The following is a 22,256-nucleotide window of genomic DNA, read 5'->3' as shown; positions in this document are numbered from 1 at the left end:
GATCATCTTTGGCTGCTGGTTCAGTCAATATTTTTGCAGAGAGATAAAACCTGCAGCTTCAGAGAATCTAGCGCAAAAAGGGCGTAAACACAAAGCGCCCGCCGACGCTTCGAAATCAGTGAGCCCCGACGGTCATTCTTAGGCGGCATGACCGTGTCCGCATATGTGCCGTCGGGTGAGAAAGGCCGCGGATTCTCACCGATTCGGATGCGTCGGGTCCGCGTTTTGTGCACTCATTTACTGTTTTAGCTGTTTGGTGGATGTAGAAATTCTGGCGTTTTGGGCAAAATAAATTTATATTTAAAAATCGATTCAGGATTTTAATGAATCGTTATTACGTTATCCAAGCCAGAATCAGTTTTAATCGATAATCAAAACCCACCCCTAGTGATTACATCAGAGGCAAAGCTCAGACTGAGCAGTTTGGAGACAAAGAGAGACAAGACTGAGATTGTTCCATATATCCACGATCCCTTCTGTGCGCCTGTCCAAACAAAGGATGTTGAATGTGGAGCTGCCACGCAGGTGGAAAAGAGAAAGTGCACAGAGGTTCAGGGATGTAATGAAGGACATGAAGATAAGGTGAGATGGAGGCAGATAATCTGCTGTTGTGAAGTCCAAAGGGAGCTGTCAAAAGAACCGTCCTCAAGAGACGACTTGGTTTACTTTGTTGATATCTCTACATTCGAATTAAATCAAATATATTCCACTCCATCAAGCAGGTGGACTCCATTGTTCAGAGAAATTGAACACCTAATTCATTTTCCATTAAATATCATAACAATATTCTTAATAAACACCACCCAGCACGCTCCAATAAATCCAGCCGTTTTTTCCCCTATAAACTATCAGCACTGTATTGTCATAGTGGTAGCGTTCAATGACCAATCAGGAGCTTTACTATCTAAAAAACCAAATAATAGTAAAGTAATTTTGCTTTACTTGAAAACAGAGGGCATCAAACCCCAAAGACAGTTCTTACTTATACTTAATCTCCTAAGACCCAAACTATTTCATGGCATGCATTTTTAATTTCTCTTTGATTTGGGGGCATATTGGGACACTGATGAGTGTAAAAAACAAAGAATTGACAGATTTTTTTTTTTACCGATTTTTGTTTGTGACAAAAATGAGATGCACATATATATAATGTCCTCGCAAGTGGATATCGAGCCCTCGTAGAGCAAAATTTAGTATTCTGGTCTAGACAACCCAAAATGTGACGTCCACCTATGTGGACACCAGGTCCTAGGAGGTTAAAAACATCTAATTATAAATAGTTATATTAACAGGGTAAAGATTCATTTAATTTTTGCAAACTTTGACTGTTTTGCTAGCCTAAAATTATCATCGTTAATCCATAACAAATCTCAAATCAAACCTTCAGTTATGAGCAAAAAAAAAAAAAAAAAAGACAAAAGAAAGAAATGCAAGAGGAAACACTAGATGTCCTTTTATTTCCATTTATTCGACTTGGAGACAACTTTTAGTTTTCATCAACATTGACTGTCTGCAGACCTGTGGGGAAAAGAGAGGACACGATTAAGAAAATGTCATCATTACTTCCACGGGTACCTGAGAGTGAGTGAGAAACATGCTTACCTTTGCATGTGGTGACAGGAACGTATGTGACCAGGGTGTACAGTTTGTTGGGGGAATCCTCGTCCTCGTTACGCTTCCTGGACAGCCGTACGCGTATCCTGTACGGGACGTTCCTGTGACACACGCACGCACACATAAGAACACCAGGAAGCTAAATGATTAGCTGGGACATTACTAACTGCTACAGTCACAGGATGTTGCCACTCTTATTTCATGCAGTTTTAATTCCTGTGTAATCTTAAGCAATGCATCGAGATATTAAATGACAGCAAACCACAACAGTGAAAAACACCTCCCCTCTCTTCTTCTGTTCATATGCTGAGAAACAGACTAGAAAACCTTCAGATATCCTACTTTCAGCACAGACAGAAATATAGTAAATTCGATTTTTCCCACATAGACGTAAGTGAATCACAAATAGCTGAAAGCAATGGAGCCATCAACAAGTTCCCCGACAATCTTGTATTTCTAAGCACAACTTTTGCTCTATGTCCAATAAATCTCAGTTGTGTGCACACAGAAGGCTGACCAACACCTCCACTAGTTCAACTAACCAGTAAAAAAAAAAAAAAAAAGACTGAAAAATGGCAACAGCACACCTGAGCATAGAATTTTAATTGAATGTTTCTTACAGCTTTCTTTGTTTTTTTTGTACAAACCTAACTTGTTAAAGCACACGCTGACATATAGCAGTTCCTAAAGTCACTGTGGTGACAGGAGCTTACTGACAGCCAGTACTGCACACTTTAACCCTTCATATAAATACGCAGGAAAGTAAAAAATGACTTTAAGGTAAGAATAAACACGGACACAGTGCAAACCACCCATAAAAGCAAATAGGGTGAAGCTGCTGAAATCTGAAGAGGGCACCAGCTCACCTCACACCCTTACTCCACACTGCCTTGTTGAGACGAGTGTCAATGCGGACATCAGGAGTTCCCATTTCCTTCACTGCGAACTTGCGGATCTCCTTGATGGCGCGGGGAGCACGCTTCTTGAAGCTCCTGCAAATGAAAAAGGGACAACTTTAATATGAATACAACAGAAAAGAGCCTGATTAGTATTTCTCAGCATGCCAACACTGGGTGAACAGCAGCACTGAGCGACAGATAACAGTCACTGACAAATTAAATGTATGTGACTTATTCCTATTAGACCTATTCTAGGTAAAATAATTTAAAAATGACCCAGGCTGTCCAAGTGTTAGTGTGATTATTATTATTTTTTAAATGATTTTCATCAAACAAATCAGACACTTTAATTTGGAATTTGAAGATCCGTCCGTTCCCCTGATGTTATCTTCTGTAGAGCACAAAATACTCAAATTCACCCAATCCTCATGTCCCCTTTTTCTTTGTGGCTGAAGGATCTGTCATTTCTCAGACAAGATTAACAGGTAAAGGGTATTTTGGTTTGTGGAAGGTTTTTTTTCAAAAATGAAATTCTTTCATTGATCATTTTCTCCCTTTCACTGTAGATTAGCACTCAGAAGCACTGTCTATTCACTGAACTACCTTTGTCTCTAGCTTTTATGTCATTTTGTTTTTTAATAGAGAGGCATTATTCGTTTTTATGTGCGCTGCTTTATTGTGTGCTCAGGAAAACAAGGGGACCCAATATAATTTGAATTTCTAACGTTGATCCTTCTGTCTTCTCTTATATAACACATTTCATGAATTACTAAAATGCTCAGATTTATGTAAAATAAGTTAAAGGACTGATTGCTTTTAGTGCATCCAAACAAAATGTGCTCATGTGCACAGCCGTCTCACACAACAAAGCCACACTGCAGTCGCTTTAATATATTTTAATCTAATCTTCAATCGGTATTTAAACTGTTGTTAATAACTTACTGAGCTTTCTAACATTATATCATTAACAATAAAAGTCATTTTGAGCCAGGAACAATATTCCTGTCACAAGATAGAAGCAGATCAGCTTTTTGGCAAAGTGATTTTTAGGTATCCGTTGTTGATCTGGGTAAAAACTCTCATTGAGATTAAAAGTGTCTTTTTCAACAGATGTGACCAAGAGGACTGCAGAAACTGCAACAAATACAACATAACAGATCTATAAAGTTGTTTTCAGTGGCCCAAAAGGCCTGGCTTCATAAAAGAGTAAGGTAATTTCTTTATTTATTGTATGACCCCCTTCTTTAATGCAGCTTTATACAGCCTACCACCATAAGCAAATATTTTAAACATACAAACAGATATATCGGAAATCGTTTTTTGGCATAACACCAGCAGTACTTACACTCCATGGATGCGCTTGTGGACATTGATGGTGTACTCTCTGGTCACCACCTCGTTGATGGCTGAACGCCCCTTCTTTTTCTCTCCTTTCTTTGTTGGGGCCATCTAGAAAGAAGGGGGGAAAAGACACGCATACTTAAGTTTGAGTCCGCTTTCAACACAACTTAAGCTCGACACCCGAAGAAAAGCCTGACGCTAGCATACAGCTCGCGCTAGCGTTACTTACTCAAGCCAACATGTAGCTTAAATAAGAAAATTAATGACATAAACGTTACAAGAATAACTGTAGTGCTGGTATTATGTTTGAGCTCTGAGTGACAAACACTCCAGCAGTGTGTGGAGAACATGGACAGCCATGCAGCTAGAAACCGCTCCAGTGCTTCTCCTTCGTCGCTTTAAAGTGTCTTTACAAACATTCAGCAACATCAAAATGGTCACATAACAGCAGATACAGTACTAATAAACATTATTACACGATGGATGAACGTTTCTGTGGCTTTAATAGCATAGGATGGTGCTGGATTGTAGAATTATAGTTTCTGAAAAAATTACTCACCTCGGCTCTTAGCTGAGGCGGAAGTCGGAAGGACTGAGCTAAGGTGGAGGGTTGTGGGTAAAGGAAGCCGGTCCGTTTCGAATGAGGCCCGTTAACAACAAACGTAGAGCTAATGGTTCCTAGCATGAAAAATCCGTATAACTTTAAAGAAGTAGCTTTTATGGAAATTGTTGGCTGTAACATTTGTCTTCTGTCGAGTAATGACTAACAGTTCTTATTAAAGATATCTACGATTCGCATCATATTAGCAAAAGTATTAATCATTGATATGAATAGCTCCTTACTTATCACTGGAAACTCCACTGTAAGTCCTGTAACTTTGTCAGCTATTATTACAATACGTTTCTATTAGAACGTTTCTACATTTCAATCGGTCGTGTTTTGAGTGCATTTCAAGAAAATTTTAATACATGTTATGTTTTTCAATACATTTGAAAGCAAACGCACAACACGGTGTTCTTATAATATTCTAACTGTTCCTTACCACATTAACTCTAATACTTTTTCTGTCATCACTTTTGCCGGTAAATTATTATTTCACTCTCAACCTATTTGCACTACTGTTCACATATGTATTAGCTACCATATAGTATTCCCGAGGTGGCTCAGGAAGTAGAGCCGGTGACCGGTCATTGCCCAATCAGAAGGTTGGTGGATTGATCCCTGGCTGCTCCAGTCTGCATGCTTAAGTGCCCTTGGGCATTGAATTACGGGTTCTTCAAAATTGAAGTGTGAATTTAACACTGAAAGCACAGGTGTAGAAAATATGTACGTGGATAACTATGACACACTGTGTTAAGTCCTTTCAGTGTTTAGTAGAAACGTACAAGTATCAGTCGCTTTACCATTAATATTTGTTTGTAATCATACTCCCAACTGTTTCTTTCTGTATATATTCCTTGTATGTTGATAATTGTTTTAAGTGTATACCTTTTATATAATTTTTGATGTTTGTGACTCTACACCCAGTTGCTGTTTTCATTGCACCAAGCAGAGTGGCATCAGAATTTTCCTCTGTATGAACAAAGATTTTATGGCTTATCTTAGAACTCCACGTTGAAAAAGCTAAAATGTAATTTTAGCATCTAGAATCCAGTTTTTATTAGTCAAAGTTCGATTGTTATTAATAATTACTATCAGCAATTGAACTGCTGTAGATACCTACAACTCTTCTAACATTTCAGGCATCCTAATTGAAACTTTAGTTAACATCCAAATTCTACTGATATGTCTACTTCTAAGAATCTCAGATATACTAGAAAGGTAAAATTAATTATTAAAATCACAGATGGTGACAAATATGTTTAAATAACTTAAAAAAAATGTATATCTTTGTTTTCAGTATACATATTTTATCAAACATGGTGTTATTTTGCACATGTAAAGAAATGTGAAATTAAACAAATTTTTCCACATAATTAAATTAGTCATAAGACTTCCTCTGTAGACACATATGGAGACAAACTCATAAACCTATCACCCATGAAGTGGTGGTAATTATATGCTAAACTCCAGAACTTACCTCAAAAATTTGTTTGCTTGAAGATTTCATCACGTTTGTCCTTATTTGTGAAAATGTCAATATTTATTTTACAGTAAAAAAAAAAAATTACAGCATTGAACCAGATATCATTACTCGAATATTAGAGACAAGGACAAAAAAAAGTTTGTAAAAATGTTTTCTGTAAAACCAGAGTCATGGTCAAACTGAAAAATAATGGGAAACTGAGTTCGATGTCTCTGTGTCGATAAAATTACTGATACTACTTTTCGGCCACTCCTGTTAGTTCTCGAAACCGACCCACATCGTGAACCACACATTATGTAGCAGATGGTGAATTGTTTCCTCAGTGGGACAGGATTTCATGAGGTAGTCCTTTCCTTAGTAAGTGGTCCCAATTCTGGAAAATTTTTATTTATTTTCGGTATTGTGTTATTGCCAATTTCGTTTTGGCAGAAATTTTCAGAAGTCAAAATGTGAAAACTGGGTGTAGGACAGGCGCTGACCCCGAATGGGTGGAGAAGAGGAATGAGATTTCCTGTCATGGAGCTGGATTGGGTGGTGGATCACGTTGAATCCAGAGCTTTAGGACAAAAGTACTTTGCCCCTTCCTAATCTTTTCAGTCCTTTAAAATTATCCCAGCACACGCATAAGGCAAATCTTGCGCTTTTTGTTAAGCAACTGTCTCCTGATACAACCACATTGTAAAGGTGCACCTTATCCATCTGTGCAAGACTACCGTGACCTTGTTTAGCCGCCTCCATGACAGATTGAAAGTTCAGATTAATGGCTTGTTTTCAGTCATTATTTCCTAAGCAGTACACTGTCTTTTCCTACTGGGAGCGCTTTGGCTCCATCATGGATGATGTGGGCTCGTGAGAAGAGGAATTCCACTCGTTCATGTTCGTGACCTGGTGATCTGCACTCCCTTCAGTTCCTGTAAGAAAGACACTGCCAAACCATTTAAAAGAAACACAAAAAATAAAGCGTGTTTCCACAAACTAAAAGCTTTAACTAATTACATTCAGTGAAGGAATAGCTTGGCAGTGCTTTTTAGTGAGAAATGTTCTTTCAAGTTCCTGCAGGATGTTTCACTGTTGTGAGTCAATAAAATCTGCAGCCAATGCTATAGACTCGGATTCATGTATTATGGTGTAAACAAACAAACAAAAAAACCAGAACAATATTAAGTGTCCCATTATGTCATGGCTGAACAGTCGTTTCATACAAACCAAAAGACCAGTTACAAAAAAAAAAAAAAAATCAACATCTAACCATTTTAATGCACAGTTGTACTAACCAATGCACAACATGGGAAACAAATCTTTGTCAGGCAGGTGAAACTGATCGTTAAAAATCTGCTCTAAAACACTGTAAATCCACAAAAACATGAAGTCATTTTAGGCGTTTTAGATTTCTCATACATGGATAGTTGCACCCCTCCATAGGCTAGTTATCAGTCTATGGAACACATCATGAAAAACAAATAACTGAAAGAGTCATAACATTGCCTTTTTCCCCTCTCGTGACTAAAAAGGCTACGTATGTAACGAAATGAGACAGCGAGAAACAGAGTTAGGAGTGAGAGGAAGTAAAGGCCTAGAAGCATTCACCTCTGATGTGTTTTACTCTCAGGACACACAGACCTCAGGCTGTGCTGTGCTGAGCTTACTACTACTACCAGCTTCAGTAATTTCAGCTGCTGGTGCCGACCCACTGTCCGACCTTTCCGGGGCCAATGCCTGGCCAGCCATGGTCCTTCTGAAGAGACGCATGCTCATCTGCAGGAGTTCATTGTCCACCACAGGTGTGGTGGGGTCATGCTTGGATAGACCCTGAGAAAAAAATAGTTAAGAGCTAAGAGTTAAAAGATTTAAGCACATTCATTTAAGATTAATAAACAATTTGCTGATCTCAATTTAGGTCTGTAACTGGAGAGCACATACCTTTTCGTTTTTCAACAGTTGCCGGCGGATGGCGAAGTCCCTGCGAGCACACAGGGCCTTACAGCACGGCCCCAGATTCCTCAATAAACCTGCCCTCTCCACCCGCCTGTTCAGAGCTGCCATATTCAAGGCTCCCAGGTCATGCTCAAAGAGCTTGTCAGCATCTACCAAGATGACGACAACAGAGGTTTAATTTGATGGATCAACAGGAATTTTTAAAAAAGAAGCGTTCAGCTTTATTTCTTCTGGAAGAGGTTGTGAAACTTTGTAAAAGGAGCCTGATCCACGTCAAGAAGTCAGACAAGCTCTGCTGTTAGCCAGCATGAGTGAAACTGTCTTTGAAGTGGATGTAACTCTGTTACAGTTAGTGAATAAACTCTCATACAATGTGAAAATGTAACCAAACTGTGAGGTGTGAATTTTAGGCCACTCGAACCTAACATTAGCTGCCACAGCTGTCCAGAGACGGAGAGGGTCCCATGTCTAATCTGCTGACAATAACTGCAACAATATCTGGAACACATATGCACATTTAATCACGTTGTCATGTGTTGGATCCCGGCTTCAGTTCGGGAGATGACGCTTGAGGAGAGGACGAAGGGAATGGCAGTTTATTAAGTTGCCGGTGGCATGCCACTTCATATTTTCAGTCTAGAGGTACAGACATGAATTTAAACGTCCCCTCCACAGTATCCAAAAGCCTACGACTTTTCTTCTCTGGCCAACCTCCAACCACATATGCATTCTGCAGAAAATTGTTTTTTCCTTTAATGAGATTTGACTGTTGACTCAATACATCCAGTTTTTATGTCCCTAACTCACCTTTGGGATCGTCCAGCTCAGACTTGCACACTTCTTTGACTTGTTCCAGGAGTTCTGGGCCAGCAAGTCTCTTGGATATGCCTGCCCTAAGAAGCACCGCCCCTGGGGTGAAGCGGAGCAAGGCTGCCCCCGCTGCCCGCGGTTCCTGTTTCTGCTTGGGCATCAGGCTGGACCAGTCCACATCTATCACATCCAGAGGACCTGTCGGCACACGACAAAGGCAGAGGCTTCATTTGTTAAAGATCATCAGAGAAAATTCCACTGAATACTTTGCATTTTCTCAATTGTTATTAATTGTAGAGTTGATGAACTTCAGGCCTGTCAGAATTCAAGACAATCAAATAAAAATAAAGAAATAAAGAGGGGAGAGAAACTGACGACACACTTTCATGTGTGTATATATTATCCACAGAATGTCTTTATTGTACCTGTGATTTTCTCTTCTTCTTGTTGATCTTCTTTTTTCTGGCTGTCAGCCAGAATTTCATCCAGCTCATCATCGCTGATCGGTTCGTACTCCTCGCCAACAGATGCCATAGACTGGACATCGTCTTCCTTCCCATCATCGTCTCCTAAAACCACCACACACAGTTTTCTTAAAATCCTTGTAGGAAAAACAAGAAATGGAAAAGAAACATTTATGCACGTTTTTATCTTCTTACCATCGATGCTGTCTGCCTTCTCCACTTCCCGTTGATCTCCAGTTAGATGGGGACTGTTGCTTGGTTTCTCGGGCTCTGGAGGACTGAAAGCTTCTCTGGGCAGCAGAGGCTCGTAATCCATCCTGTCTTGTCTCATCATGTCTCCTCGCAAGTCTCCTCTGATGTCCCCTCGTACTGGAGCCCTGGGGTCCCCGTGGGGCGTGATATCCATCATCATCAACCTTTCCCTCTCTCGGTCAACACCTCGGTCACCTCGACTGTCTCTCTCCCGTTCTCTCTCCCTTTCCCGTTCATGCTGCTGGATGAGTCCTTCGGGGAGTAAGCGTTCCCTGTCCCGGATGTCCCGCTCCCTAAGGAGAGGTTCGCGACCAGGACGCATCAGCAGGGGCTCCCGCCCCCGGCTTGGCCATTCAGGCTCCCATTCTCTTGATGGTGGTTGTTGTAGTTGCTGTTGAAGAAGCAGAGGCTGCTGCTGTTGCTGCTGAGGTCGGAGGTCCTTGCGTTCTCTCTCCCTCTCTCTTTCCCTCTCCCGTTCAAACGGCTCCCTTTCCCTTTCTCGACTGTCGTAGGAGCCGGCACGGGACCTGGACCTGGCCTGCCTCTCAGAATCAGGAGAGCTGCGTCGGGAGCTGTGGCTGCGAGAATCCTGCCGGTCTAAATTAAAAAATAAATCAATAAATAAATAAACATAGGTCAAATTCAGAGTGATCCTGGTAGTACAGGATGTGTGCAATTCTGTGTCACGTTCAGGATTCAGGTGAGGCTTTTACCTGATGAGGTGCTACGGCTGGGCTCTCCTCTCCTCAGCTGATCAATCCGGGACTTCCTCTCAGAGCACGGAGGGTCATTCGCCGCCGGCCTCTCGCGGTCTCGCTCCCTCTCCCGTTCTCTCTCTCGCTCCCGCTCTCTTTCCCGGTCCCGAGAGTTGGTGCCTTGAAGTATGCCCCGGCGCGATCGTGGGCCCTGGGGATCTTCTCTGTGGGCTGACTCGTTAGAGGGTGAACGCAGGCGTCGAGACGATGTCCGACTCTGGTTGCTCCCCATGCTGCTGCTGCGCGTCTGCTCTGGTGGGGGTTTGCGGAGCAGCGGTTGGGACATCAGAGGCTGCGGAGGCAAAGTCTGCAGCAGCATTGGAGGATCCTGGGAGAGCAGAGGTGCAATGGGTGGTGGATTACCCCGGCCCATCCTGGGGCCTCCACCTCTCCTGAGAGGTTCAGCAGGAGCCCTATCAGCAGAAACCAAAGGAGCAAGTGTTTCCAGCGAGCCTCCCCGGTCTGTCACCTCCTCATCTGACCAGTCACTGAAATTGTCCATTTTGGAGAGAGGAGAGCGCTCTGTATTCCCTCCAGCGCCTCGCTGATCAGGTCTCATTGAGGGCGGCGGTGTCCGAGGACCCCTCTTCCTCTTACTGTGTGGCAGGTAGGTTGAAGTTTCCTCCTCGGATGCTTCAGACTCTGCCCCTCGCGATCGCTTCCTCTTTCGCTCTAGAGCTTTCTTCTTTGCCCCTTTCCTGGGAGAATGTAAGGGTGGAGGCACGTCTGCAGAAGCCCCAGATGGGGGCTCGGGGTTGAATCGGTCCCCTGCAGCAGCCAGGGCGCTGCCAGCGACAGTCTCTTCGTCTTTGCGACCCTTCTTCAAGCCCTTCCTCTGTGACTTTGTCTTCTTTTTCCCCTCCTCATGCAACTGGGAACCACTGGTCTCTCTGTCTTCAGTGGCAGCGGCAAGGGGTAGATGCGGAGGTGGTGTAGGATCTCTGCCTCTGGTACGCAAGTCAGAAGGCGCGTCTGAGAGGTGCTCTCCACGCCTGTCGGCCCCTCTGCTTCGTTCCCCACGAGGCTCCAGGTCCTCATGGCGACCGCGTGCTTCCCTTTTGTCCCCGACTACCCTGCGGTCCTCATCCTTCCAGTGAGTGGGCTTGTCATCGGATGCGGCAGTTCTCGGCGGCGATCGTAACAGCGGCTCCTGGGGCCGTACCACCTGGCTCAGCAGACGATGCTTGTCCCCATCTGTGTGTCACATAAACACGTTCAGCACTTTTAAAGCATTGGAGTCAAGTACAGAAGTTTTTCCTTGGAGGTATCGGCTGAAAATGCAGTGAAAGGAAAATCTAACCTAAAGGAGCCCTTTGACATGAAAGCTCTTTCATTTTCTTTTCACTTGACAGCCAATGACTCCAAAGCACCAGCACATTTTACAAAGAGAAATGAAACTTAAAAGTGTTTACACAGAGCACACACGTTTACAGAAGGATGTGTATAAAAGTGCAACCCCCCATTAAAATATAAGTGTGCCCTTTCAAAAAGAATTTCCCTACTGTCAGATGGAGGCAGACACACTGGGCTGGGGAGGAGGGGCTGAGGGTGGAGCTTGGCCTGCCCTCGGCCAATCGGGCGCTCACTTTTATCTTCGGCACTATTGTAGTCGTCGCTGTCTGCTGGACTGAGGTCCAGTGTCGTTCGCTTAGGAGAGGATCGGGGACTCTGGCTGCTATCCATCCTGGGCCTCTTACGACTAGAAGGAGAGGACATTATAATAAGCGCAGATCAGTATTTGGAGATTAGCACGATAACGGCTACATAAAACTAAATCCGAACATTCAGGAAACTTTACTTTGTAAATAATTGCTGGATTATGTGCGGATGACTATTTAATGTAGAAAGTCGCACAAATACACGGATTAAAAACTGACACATGCCTCAACTTGCGATCGTCCCGGCTGTCTCGAACCGGCCGTTCATCCCTGGCGTCGTCTCTCCTCTCCCGCCTCTCCTCCCTTCCCCTCTCTCGGGCCTCCCATTCCCGCAGTCTCTCCCGCTCGCGCTGTTCTCTCTCCCGTTCTCTCTCTTTCCTCTCCCTCTCTCTCTCCCGCTCCTCGCGCTCCCTTTCCCTCTCTCGCTCTCGCTCCCTCTCCCTTTCTCGCTCTCGTTCTCTCTCCCTGGCTCGCTCCCGCTCCCTCTCCGCCTCCCTCTCCTTCTCCCGCTCCTTTTCCCTCTCTCTCTCCCGCTCTCTCTCCTTCTCTTTCTCTCTCTCCCGCTCCCTCTCTCGCTCCCTCTCCCGTTCGCGAGTCCTGTCGTCTCTCCTGTCTTCAGCTCTCTCAGTCCTGCGCTCGTCCCTCCTCTCGTCCCTCTCAGACTCCTCCAGCCTCCCCTGGTGTCTGCTTGGAGAAGCTGCCCTTTGGTCTGTTAAACAGAGAAACCAGCCATGAATAACTACACACTCACTTTAACGAAGGAAATCATGTGCGGGCTTCTAATCTTCACCTCTTTCGCGGTTGTCTCTGCGATCCCGCTCTCCATGTCCTCCTCTCCTGTCATACGAGGGGTCTCTGGTCTGCTCCCCTCTTCTCTCACACTCGTAGCGATCTCGGTCTGGCACCCTGTCAGAGCTTCTTTCATTGGCACTGCGATCTGTGCTCCTCTCCACACTCCGTTCACGAACGGCACTGCTCCGCGATTCCCAGTTGTCATGGCTGCTTTCCAGTTGGGAACCCCGAGAGTTTCTGTTGGAGCCTAACAGAAGGAAAAATGAGAAAATGGGTTGACATATATTTCAAGACAGTCACCCAAAAAGACTAAGAGGGAAAACAATTACCATCAAATTTGGGATACAGTGAAGATTTTAGCTAGCATTTCTGCTTTTCCTTTGCGTAAAAAAGATTTCTGCAGATCCTTCCAATCTTTTATTGATCATGGGACGCAGAAATCTCCAGTCATCTTTTCACTCTCAATTATTTTGTTAATTTCCCTCATTAGATATGAGATGTTCCAGCAGCTTATTATCAAAATGTCTCGTCTTTTGTTGCCGCACACACACTCTCAAAACTCACAGCAGTATTTCAAATTCATTCTTTAAAAAGACTGAAATAATCACTTTGCTTTTATTTACTTGCCTTTCTCAGGTATGTCATTAGCGCGTCCTCTACCTCGTCCATTCCTATCAGCTCTGTCCATCCTGCTCTCAGTCCTTGCTTCTCCTCTGCCTCCATCGTCACGTCCATGCCCTCTCCCGTAGCTCCTGTCATCCTGAGTCAGGTCCTCCTTCCTGTGTGCATCAATCCTCTCCCTCTCTCTGTCTCTTTCCTTTTCTCGCTCCCTCTCCTTTTCCCGGTCCTTCTCTCGCTCCCGTTCGCGGTCTCGACTGGAGCAGGTCTCCACCCTGCTCTCTCTCAAGTCCTTCACATCCCTGCTATCACGAGAATCTCGAGTTGGTTCCCTTCCTCGGTCACGAGCGTCCCGTCGGTCACGAGCATCTCGGGCGTCCCGGTCGTCACGGGCATCCCGGGAGATCTGTTCAGAGTCATAGTCCCGGTCGTCACGGATGCTGTCCTTCTCTCGTTTGCTGTGACTATCTGTGTGGAGAAAAGACAAATAGCTTAATAGCAGATAAATGTACATTTTTTTAATTGACAGCCTATATTTTAAAGCAAGGCTCCAGCCAACAGACTGATAAAGAGAAATCCAGTAATGGAAGATGACGATACCATCTCTGCGCTCATGTCTGCGGTCCTGGATGGGAGGACTCCTCTCTCTGTCGCCACGACTCCTCTCGCGGCCCCTGGAGTGGCGCCGGCTGGGGCTCAACCTGTCAGATCGCCGATGGGGTGACGAGGTGTCATGAGAAGCAGGAGGCGAACGAGAGCGCCGGGAGCTCTGAGGTGAGGAGGCGGAGGCCTGAGCGGTGGCGCTTCTGTGGTAGATGGGGGAAGAAGAACGACGGCGTCGAGGAGAGGGAGAGTGCCGCTGGGCAGAGGAACCGGAGTGGGACGAAGGCGAGCGGTGACGGGGAGGAGTGGGGCTGCGTTGGTGGCGTGGAGGAGAAGGAGACCTGCAGTGACAAAAGGTTATTTCCTCTTGGCTGTCATGATCAAATATTTACCCAACTGTGAAGAAAGAAGTACAGGTGAGTGATCCTGCAATGTTTACAGCCCTGGAAAAAAAGGTTTCTGTGTGCTCACCTGTGAGGAGGGGATGCCAAGATAGAAGCCTTATGGGAGGAAGCTTTAGGAGAGGTAGATTTCTTCCTGGCTGAGGGCGACGCACCCCTGGAGGGAGATGACACGCTACCAGAACGCTCCTCTGATGTCACAGACCTCTTGGCCTTGTGGGAACTGTCAGATCTGTCCCTTCAAACAAAAAGGTGACATTATAAAGAGCGAGCACTGGAAGTTGAAAAGGATAACTCAGGATAACTGTGAATATGACTCAACGAATTAAAAACATACACACGCTGCAGGATGCACTAAATCCCCACTTTACCTGCGTTTTTCCTTCTTCTCTTTGTGTTTTTCTGCATCTCGTCCACGATCTTTACCCTCCTTCTGCTTCTCGTCAGACTTCTCCTTATTTTTGTGCTTGCCTTTGTGTTTTTTCCCGACCACGGGCAGGTCCAGAGGGACCGGTGGAGGGGGACTGGGGGTACGGGGCCCTTTCTTCTTGCTGTGGCTTCCTTTCGAAGACCTGGTCAAAGAATGACGGAAAATATTTATCAGAACCTCATCAAATCTGTAGGTCTCATATTTTGTTTTTCTTCCCTACCTGGTAGTTTCTAAAACAGGTGAGGATATTGATGCCTTCTTTTCTTTCTTCCCCGAGCCCAGCCCTTTGTTTCCCCGTTTATGTTTTGGCGAGCCACTGGACTTTCTGGATGAGGGTGAATCTTTGGAGCTTAACTGCTCAGGGGAAGCCTGAAGGACGAATGTGACAGATCGAGCTAAAATTCAGATGACAACCACCCTTGCAGACAGCTACTTCAACGGAGGAAGTGAGCTGTGCTAATACTTTTGAAATCCAGAGGTCACGTATTGAAATAATCAAAGCATCTCATCGCTTACCTTTGGCAAGGCTGTGGTTCTGGCTTTCGTCGGAGTTTCGTCTTTCTTGATGACAATTTCTTCTCTCTTCTCCAAGTTTTCCTGCTCTAATTTCATTAGTTCACGCTGAATCTTTTGACGCTTCATCTCTAGGGATAGCTCATAGTCGTAATCACCGATATCAGAGTCTGAAAATTAATGGGAAAAAACCCAAACCAAAACAGTAAAATTGGAATGGAGAAGAGCGTTTCAATCCACAACATCAAAATGGTATTTACAAATAAATGTGTCAATTTCCCTTTAAACGTCATCAAAACAAAACACCGAACCTTCACGATTGGTTTCCCACTCTGTGGGTTCTTCTTCACTGCCTGGGGTACGCTCCTTTGTTATCTTTATATCCTCCTTCTCTCTGTGTCGGCCTCTGGAGGACTCTCTCTGCTACAGTAGCACACACAAACAAACCGTTTTGCACAATGTACTAAACTTTCCAAAGCGATTTCAAATCTAAACTAGATTCTTCATTCAGAAATGCGTTATTATCAAAGACCAAAAGAGCAGAGGACTCACTCTTACTGTGGGGGACGAGGGCTCATCTAGGTCTCGTTTCAGGTTTTCTGCTTCAACATCCTGTCTTTTATTTTTCATCCTCTCCCGCAGATCACCTGTGGGCCTCTCGGTTGACCTGTTTCATTAACGCAGAGATTAGAAAAACACATGCACAAAGGTCGATTTGATTTTAAAAGCAACACTCAATACAAATTCAATAACCGCAGCCATCTTACCGGCTAAAGCTAAATCCTTTGCCTCGTGGCTGAGTTCCATGTGTGTAGCGACAAGTGTTGCCGTAACTGCAATTCCCAGTCTTCAGCCAATTTCTACAGTGACTCTAAAAAAAAAAGAAAAACAACAACAAAAAAAACAAAATACAGATGAGCCAGGCCAAAGAAGAAACAGCGCACTGTGCCATATTCATTCAAAGACACAGAGACTTGGAAATTTCCCCCTGGAGGGGGAAAACCCTCTCTGACCTCTGGGTTATACATACATCAGCAGCATTACTCCCAGTGCTGGGTCCAAGCCTTTCAAACACACTTGGCCTGCGGGACGGAGCAGCGGGGTTGGTGCTGCTGCTGGTTGTGGTGCTGCTGCTGCTGCTGCTGTCAGATATGGTTTTTGAATTTTCCACTGTTACCTTCCGCCTGATCTTGGACATTCTGCAGGACTGCAAATATGACAAACAACGCTCAGTGAACTCTCTTTAATCATCTGCATGTTTACAACTTGGCACTTTAGAAAAAAAATGACTTAAAAAGAAAACAAAACAAAAAAACAAAGCAAGTCTGGCAGGAAACTTTCTTTGCAGTGCGATTCCCTCAAACTCCCTGAATTTATTCATTCCCTACAACCGATCTTAAACTGCAACCGAAAACCCATTTCTCACTGTTACTGTTGCAACCGTTTGATAATCACATGGCCTTCCCGGATGCTTTAGTACTCCTGTGCATAATGGAGCATCCAAAACATAAACACATGCAAATATCTGCCGTCAGTGCAGCTGCTCTGCGCTAACTTATAGCGAGCAACAACGCATGCTACCTTTAAGTAAGCTGAAGTTCCCCGTTAACTACAAGAACTGAGTTCTGTTTACCATCTTTAACTAACCAGGATGCTTCTGAAATTCAAAAAGCGTCGTAGATTAACAGTAATTATTCTGCATATCTCATACTAGAATAAAACAAGCGAATGCAGGCTAATGCTAAAGTTAACTGTGTCATGTTTTATCTCAGCGCGGGGCCTATCTTAGCCTGCTCCAGTAGCCTGCATGCTAATCTGTAAATGAAAACACGGTCTCACCCAAGATATTTTTTCGGTGTCACACCTACTTTAATCAGGCTGGCGGATTTAGCACTTGTAAAAAAAATTACAAGGCTTATTCTTTAAAAGCAAAGGCAGAAACTGCCCTGGGTGCCTTCATATTGGCGGAGAGTGCGCGTCATTGGTCCTTCTTCTTTTGTGGTTTGTGAATGAGGAACTCAACCTCCGCGGCGATGCATTTACCGCCACCGCCTGTTCATGTGTACAGCTTTTATATAGACAACTGGAGACCAATAAGCCTCCTAAATAATGATTATAAAACATTAGCTCTATTGCTAGCCAGAAGAATTAAATATATTTTGGACGATATTGTAGACGAGACACAGTCTGGTTTTATGACAAACAGGCACATCTCCAATAATATTAGACTCTTCTTGGATATTCTGGACTACTCAGCATTAATATCTGATGACTCATTTATCCTTCTCCTGGACTTCTATAAAGCCTTTGACTCAATTGAGCATGAATTTATATTTCTTACACTTCAGAAATTTGGTTTTGGTGATATCTTCTGCAGAGCTATCAAAACTCTGTATTCCAATGCTAATAGTTCTATTAGAATGAAAAATGGCACCACTTTTCGTTTTAGTCTTAATCAAAGTGTACGCCAAGGTTGCCCGATTAGCCCTTATCTTTTTTTACTTTGCACCCAAATTCTTGCCTCTCATATTTCGAATAGTCCTGTGAAGGGTATAAACATAGCAGACAGAGAGATTGTCATCAGTCAATTGGCAGACGATACCACAATTTTTCTTAAAAATGCCAGCCAAGTGCCAATTGCTTTACGTGTAATAGAGGATTTCTCAAAAGGGTCTGGATTGGTCCTAAACTTAAATAAATGTCAGTTATTACCTGTCAAAGAGTGTAATGTTCAGAGTATTTGTAATATAACAGTTAAAAATGAAGCAACATATTTAGGTCTGATTATCTGCAAAGATCCAAAAGACAGAATTTTACTAAATTTTCCCCCAATTATTAAAAAATCTCAAACCAAATTAAATCAATGGTTGCAGAGAGATTTAAGTTTAAGAGGAAGGGTATTGCTCTCAAAAGCAGAAGGTCTGTCTCGACTGACTTATGCAGCAATTTCTCTGCACGTGGACGGCAAAACTTGTAAGGATATTGACCGAATGCTCTTCAACTTCCTTTGGAAAAACCGGACACATTACATCAGAAAAAGTGTATTGATGAATGACTATGAACACGGTGGTCTCAATGTTTTGGATTTTACTACTCTAAACAATACATTTAAGATTAATTGGGCTAAACATTTTCTTAAAAATCCGGTATCCATTTGGAATTTTATTCCTCACTACATTTTCTCTAAGTTTGGTGGTCTAAGTTTTATCTTAGGTTGTGATTATAATATAGATAAGCTTCCAGAAAAGCTCTCGATATTTCACAAACAAGTTCTACTAGCTTGGTCCCTTATATATAAACACAACTTTACACCCCACACGTATTCAATTTGGAATAATAGGAACATAGTGTATAAAAATAAATCATTATTTTTTTCTAGGTGGGTTGAGAAACAGATTGTTTTAGTGAATCAGCTGTTTAATCCTAATGGGCAGCTTATGTCCTATTCAGAATTCTTAAACACCTATAAATTTCCAGCCACACCCAAAGAATATGCCATATTATTTGATGCAATACCTACGGGTATTATAATGCTTTTTAAAGGTATTCAACCTTGCATATCATCTGTTTCTCTCCCCAACCCTTTAGATTCACACATAGGAAGAATCTGTCTAACAAACCACAGTAAAAGTAATAAGAATATCCGTGCTTTATTCCAGACAGAATCTCTAACTATCCCACATGTGGTCTCTTATTGGAATTTCTTTGTCAGTGACATTAACTGGAAAAGAGTATGGACAATTCCTAACAAGTATCTGGTAACGAATAAAGTGAAGGAAGTCTCATTTAAAATACTGCATAAATTTTATCCTGCTAATCATTACATGACGAAGTTCAAAAGGGACATAAATGTGAACTGTGGATTTTGTGGAAGCCATCCTGAGACTGTGCAACACCTCTTCTGGATCTGTTCATACGCTAGAACATTTTGGAAAGACTTCAGTAGATTCATTGCTGGACATCTCTATAAAGACTTTACTGTGAAATGGGAAAATGTTGTATTTTGTTTCTTTCGAAGGCAAAAAAAAGAAGATGTTTACTTTATAATAAACTTGTTAGTTATCTTAGCTAAATTTTATTTTCACAAATGCAAATACAGTAACAAAAAACCTAATTTTAAACATTACTATAATGATGTTTTATGTTACATAAAATTGATTAGTGGATCACTTAACAAAGAGGCTATGAAAACTATTACTATTTGTAGTAATTACAAATTATTTGAATGTTTGTAATTCTTTGTATTACACCCCCTGGCATATGTTAATTTTGTTCTGATTGTATACATGTTCTGTATACTGTTTCTTAATAAAGTTTAATATTTGAAAAAAAAAAAAAAAAAGTACAGCTTTTAATTATATTTTTCCCCAGTTCATCTGCGGTGGCTTACACACATACACACAAGATATAAATCTTGAAAGATGGCCCATTGAGTCCTAGCTATCTAAGATTAAAACTCGGCTACCGGGAAAACTTGTTTTGTAAATGTAGCAGAAAAAACATTATATTTCAATACTGGCTTATTGATGCCGAAGCTTTTCAACACAGTCATCTCTGGTGACATCTGGTGGCCAAAAATATGAAGAACAGCTTGAATTTACAAATTAAAGTGTACTCAGAATCAGAATCAGAATCAGAAAGGGTTTTATTGCCAAATGTTGAGCAGGTTTACAACATTAGGAAATTGCTGCGGTGCTTCAGTGCAAACATACTGTCATAAATTGCGATTAAGTAGACATGAAAAAAATAAAAGTAAGAATAAGAATTAAAAGTGCTACGTAGAAAGATATATGCATGAGATATACATGAGATATATACATGAGAATAAGAATTAAAAGTGCTACGTAGAAAGATATATACATGAGTGCAGGTGGTGATCAGTGCCAAACATGGAATACTGCTTCATGACTGCCTACTCTACAGAGTTGAGTTCACAATTCTGTCTGATATTGGTCCACCTCGTGTTGCTTTGAACATGTATTTTTTGGGTGAAAAAATTATGTCTATTTTTTTAATAAATAAATTTGATCAATAAACTTTCGATATTTAAGCATGTGCCATGGTGTGGTCTTTCTTTGCTTGTAACTTCTTGCTGTTTGTAAATACAATAGATGAAAAATAAATATAATATACATATAATAATGTATAACATATTAAGAAGTATGCTTCTGCTGTGAGGTCCTGCCTCCATGTACTTATGCAATTAATCACTGGACAGCTGGCCAGGTAGGTTTATAAATATTATTATCAGTGGCGTGCACAGACATTTTGGGGGGCAAGTGCTCCAGGGGGAAAAAAGGGCACTTTTTGCATATGTGGAAAACCTTTTCTTTTTATAATAAAAAAATCGCACAGGTTAAATGCAATTTGACTTTTATTTCAAAACATTCTCTAAAAATCAAAAATCACACCACAAAAAGATAAAATCTGTATCCAACTCTAAACTATATACATACATATTCTCAAGTGTCCATTAAATGGAGTGTACTGCTCTAAAGAAGCATCCTTCTTGGTGCCATGTCTTTGTAGATGTTGATGACCTCGTTGTAATTGATCTCCACATCTTTCTCAATGGCCAACAAGAGGAGATCAGACAACCTTTCTTCTCCACACAAACTTCTTAGTTTATTTTTGATTATTTTTAGCTTTGAAAAAGATCTTTCAACTGTCGCAGTTGTCACTGGTAGTGTTGCGTAGATCTGAATCATTTTGACAAAGGCAGGAAAGATCAGCTGGCCATTGTTTTCCCTCAGTATCAGAAATATTTCTCTGAGGTCTTTTGAACTAAAGCTGGAGTGGAAGACCTTTAATTCTGTTTTGAGCTGGTCCTCATCTTCTCCATAGAATTCACAGAGGATGTGGACTATGGAACGCCAGGACTGCCATAATGAATTAATTAAATACACCATTAAATAATTAATTAAATGTGGCAATAATTAATTAAAATTGGAATTAATTAATTAAATAAATAGTTATGACACATGTAATTAATTAATTATTGACACATTTAATTAATTATTTATGTATTTCACATTTTAATTAATTATTGACACATTTAATTAATTAATTATTGACACATTTAATTAATTATTTATGTATTTCACATTTTAATTAATTATTGACACATTTCATTAATTATTGACACATTTAATTAATTATTTAATGATATATTTATTTATTTCATTTTGGCAGTCCTGACGCCTGGCTCTCGTCATGAAATAATTTTATCTGTCAGCCTCACCCATCAAACTCAGGGGGCGGGGTTAACGCTGCCCATGCAGCTTCTCTAACATTTGATTGGTTGCCGTGCAAAGTAAGTCAAAACAGGTCGATCCTAGAAAATCGATTGCTTGTGTAGACTTGGGGCAGCCAGTTATCCCAGAATGCAGATCAAATCACAAGCAGCAATGGTGGTGGTGTAGTTTTAAAATACCCCGTTTTTCTGTCACCAGCTACACTTTTAACAGTGTTTTAGCCGCGAATGTCGCGCCGTATGTCTGGTCAGGTTGTCAACATAGAACATGTTTGCAAAAGTGCTCAGATGTTTTCAGAGATTTCACTAGCTCTGCTAACAGTTAGCATGCAGAGTGCACCGAGGGGGTTACGTTAACCGGTTTGTTTACATATTCCACTCTCCGTGTTCCACATGTTGCATTCGCAGATTCTCATTTTCACCGAACGATCGTCTCTTTCCGCCTGGTCTTGTGTCTCTGTGCTTCTGTAACATAAAGAACGAGCTGACATTTTTCTCACGAAACCAGCGATCAGCTCAACAGACCCTCAGTTTACCTGCATGCATCCTCCTCCTCATCTGTCAGCTGTTTAACACCTGCTGCTAATTCAAGAAACACGCCTAGTTACCTGGTGATAGTCACAGTTTAACTGGGCAGCCGGTGCTCGATATAACGCAATGTCAGCGCATTTTTCTGCACAAGATAAGTAAATATAGTGTTTTCCCCGAGCGCAGAGCTGCTGGAGCTTGTTTCCTTACAGAGCACTTGTGGTGGGGCGTGGTCTGCGGGGCCGTGCGGACGCACCTGCACGGCATCCGCAATCACGCCCGCCGTGTTAAAACACGGGGACT

The 22,256-nt window shown here is 42.3% G+C and overlaps 2 protein-coding genes across 4 annotated transcripts; both read right to left on the bottom strand.

Annotated features, from left to right (window-relative positions):
* Positions 1-1,428: 1,428 nt before the first annotated feature.
* On the bottom strand, positions 1,429-4,497 carry rpl31 (ribosomal protein L31). The gene is made up of 5 exons (XM_085448891.1): positions 4,414-4,497; positions 3,859-3,962; positions 2,481-2,606; positions 1,603-1,715; positions 1,429-1,518 (listed from the first exon to the last, which is right to left on the bottom strand). Exons 2-5 carry the CDS (start codon positions 3,960-3,962, stop codon positions 1,487-1,489), a joined length of 375 nt encoding a protein of 124 aa, XP_085305017.1. The 5' UTR covers positions 4,414-4,497; the 3' UTR covers positions 1,429-1,486.
* A 1,494-nt stretch (positions 4,498-5,991) lies between these two features.
* Positions 5,992-17,187, bottom strand: zc3h13 (zinc finger CCCH-type containing 13). Of its 3 annotated transcripts, none has more exons than XM_085448113.1 (20): positions 17,012-17,187; positions 16,203-16,379; positions 15,940-16,043; positions 15,725-15,839; positions 15,484-15,595; positions 15,176-15,342; positions 14,880-15,028; positions 14,601-14,801; positions 14,300-14,467; positions 13,826-14,169; positions 13,235-13,693; positions 12,606-12,854; positions 12,041-12,524; positions 11,660-11,856; positions 10,116-11,351; positions 9,346-9,999; positions 9,112-9,255; positions 8,684-8,884; positions 7,862-8,025; positions 5,992-7,750 (listed from the first exon to the last, which is right to left on the bottom strand). In XM_085448113.1, exons 2-20 carry the CDS (start codon positions 16,368-16,370, stop codon positions 7,547-7,549), a joined length of 5,520 nt encoding a protein of 1,839 aa, XP_085304239.1. In that variant the 5' UTR covers positions 16,371-16,379; positions 17,012-17,187; the 3' UTR covers positions 5,992-7,546. The 3 variants fall into 3 exon arrangements, with proteins under 3 accessions (XP_085304239.1, XP_085304241.1, XP_085304240.1); XM_085448115.1 differs by having other exon boundaries at positions 14,300-14,461; XM_085448114.1 differs by having other exon boundaries at positions 17,041-17,187.
* Positions 17,188-22,256: the final 5,069 nt, after the last annotated feature.

Source organism: Copadichromis virginalis, linkage group LG23 (assembly GCF_057382275.1).
Source record: "Copadichromis virginalis isolate Kocher_CV1m ecotype Utaka linkage group LG23, C_Virginalis_male_GT1.1, whole genome shotgun sequence".
Classification (NCBI taxonomy): Eukaryota; Metazoa; Chordata; class Actinopteri; order Cichliformes; family Cichlidae; genus Copadichromis; species Copadichromis virginalis.
This window is presented reverse-complemented; position numbering and strand designations above follow the sequence as displayed.

What these genes read in the sequence shown, in the direction of transcription:
- rpl31 (XM_085448891.1), bottom strand. Translation starts at nt 3,962, where the DNA reads ATGGCCCCAACAAAGAAAGGAGAGAAAAAGAAGGGGCGTTCAGCCATC. An exon ending in CACAAGCGCATCCATGGAGT is followed by an intron (nt 2,607 to 3,858) that starts GTAAGTACTGCT and finishes TTTCATTTGCAG; the next exon opens with GAGCTTCAAGAAGCGTGCTC. An exon ending in TCCTGTCACCACATGCAAAG is followed by an intron (nt 1,519 to 1,602) that starts GTAAGCATGTTT and finishes TTTTCCCCACAG; the next exon opens with GTCTGCAGACAGTCAATGTT.
- zc3h13 (XM_085448113.1), bottom strand. Translation starts at nt 16,370, where the DNA reads ATGTCCAAGATCAGGCGGAAGGTAACAGTGGAAAATTCAAAAACCATA. An exon ending in GAACCACAGCCTTGCCAAAG is followed by an intron (nt 15,029 to 15,175) that starts GTAAGCGATGAG and finishes TTCGTCCTTCAG; the next exon opens with GCTTCCCCTGAGCAGTTAAG. An exon ending in TTGGCATCCCCTCCTCACAG is followed by an intron (nt 14,170 to 14,299) that starts GTGAGCACACAG and finishes TTGTCACTGCAG; the next exon opens with GTCTCCTTCTCCTCCACGCC.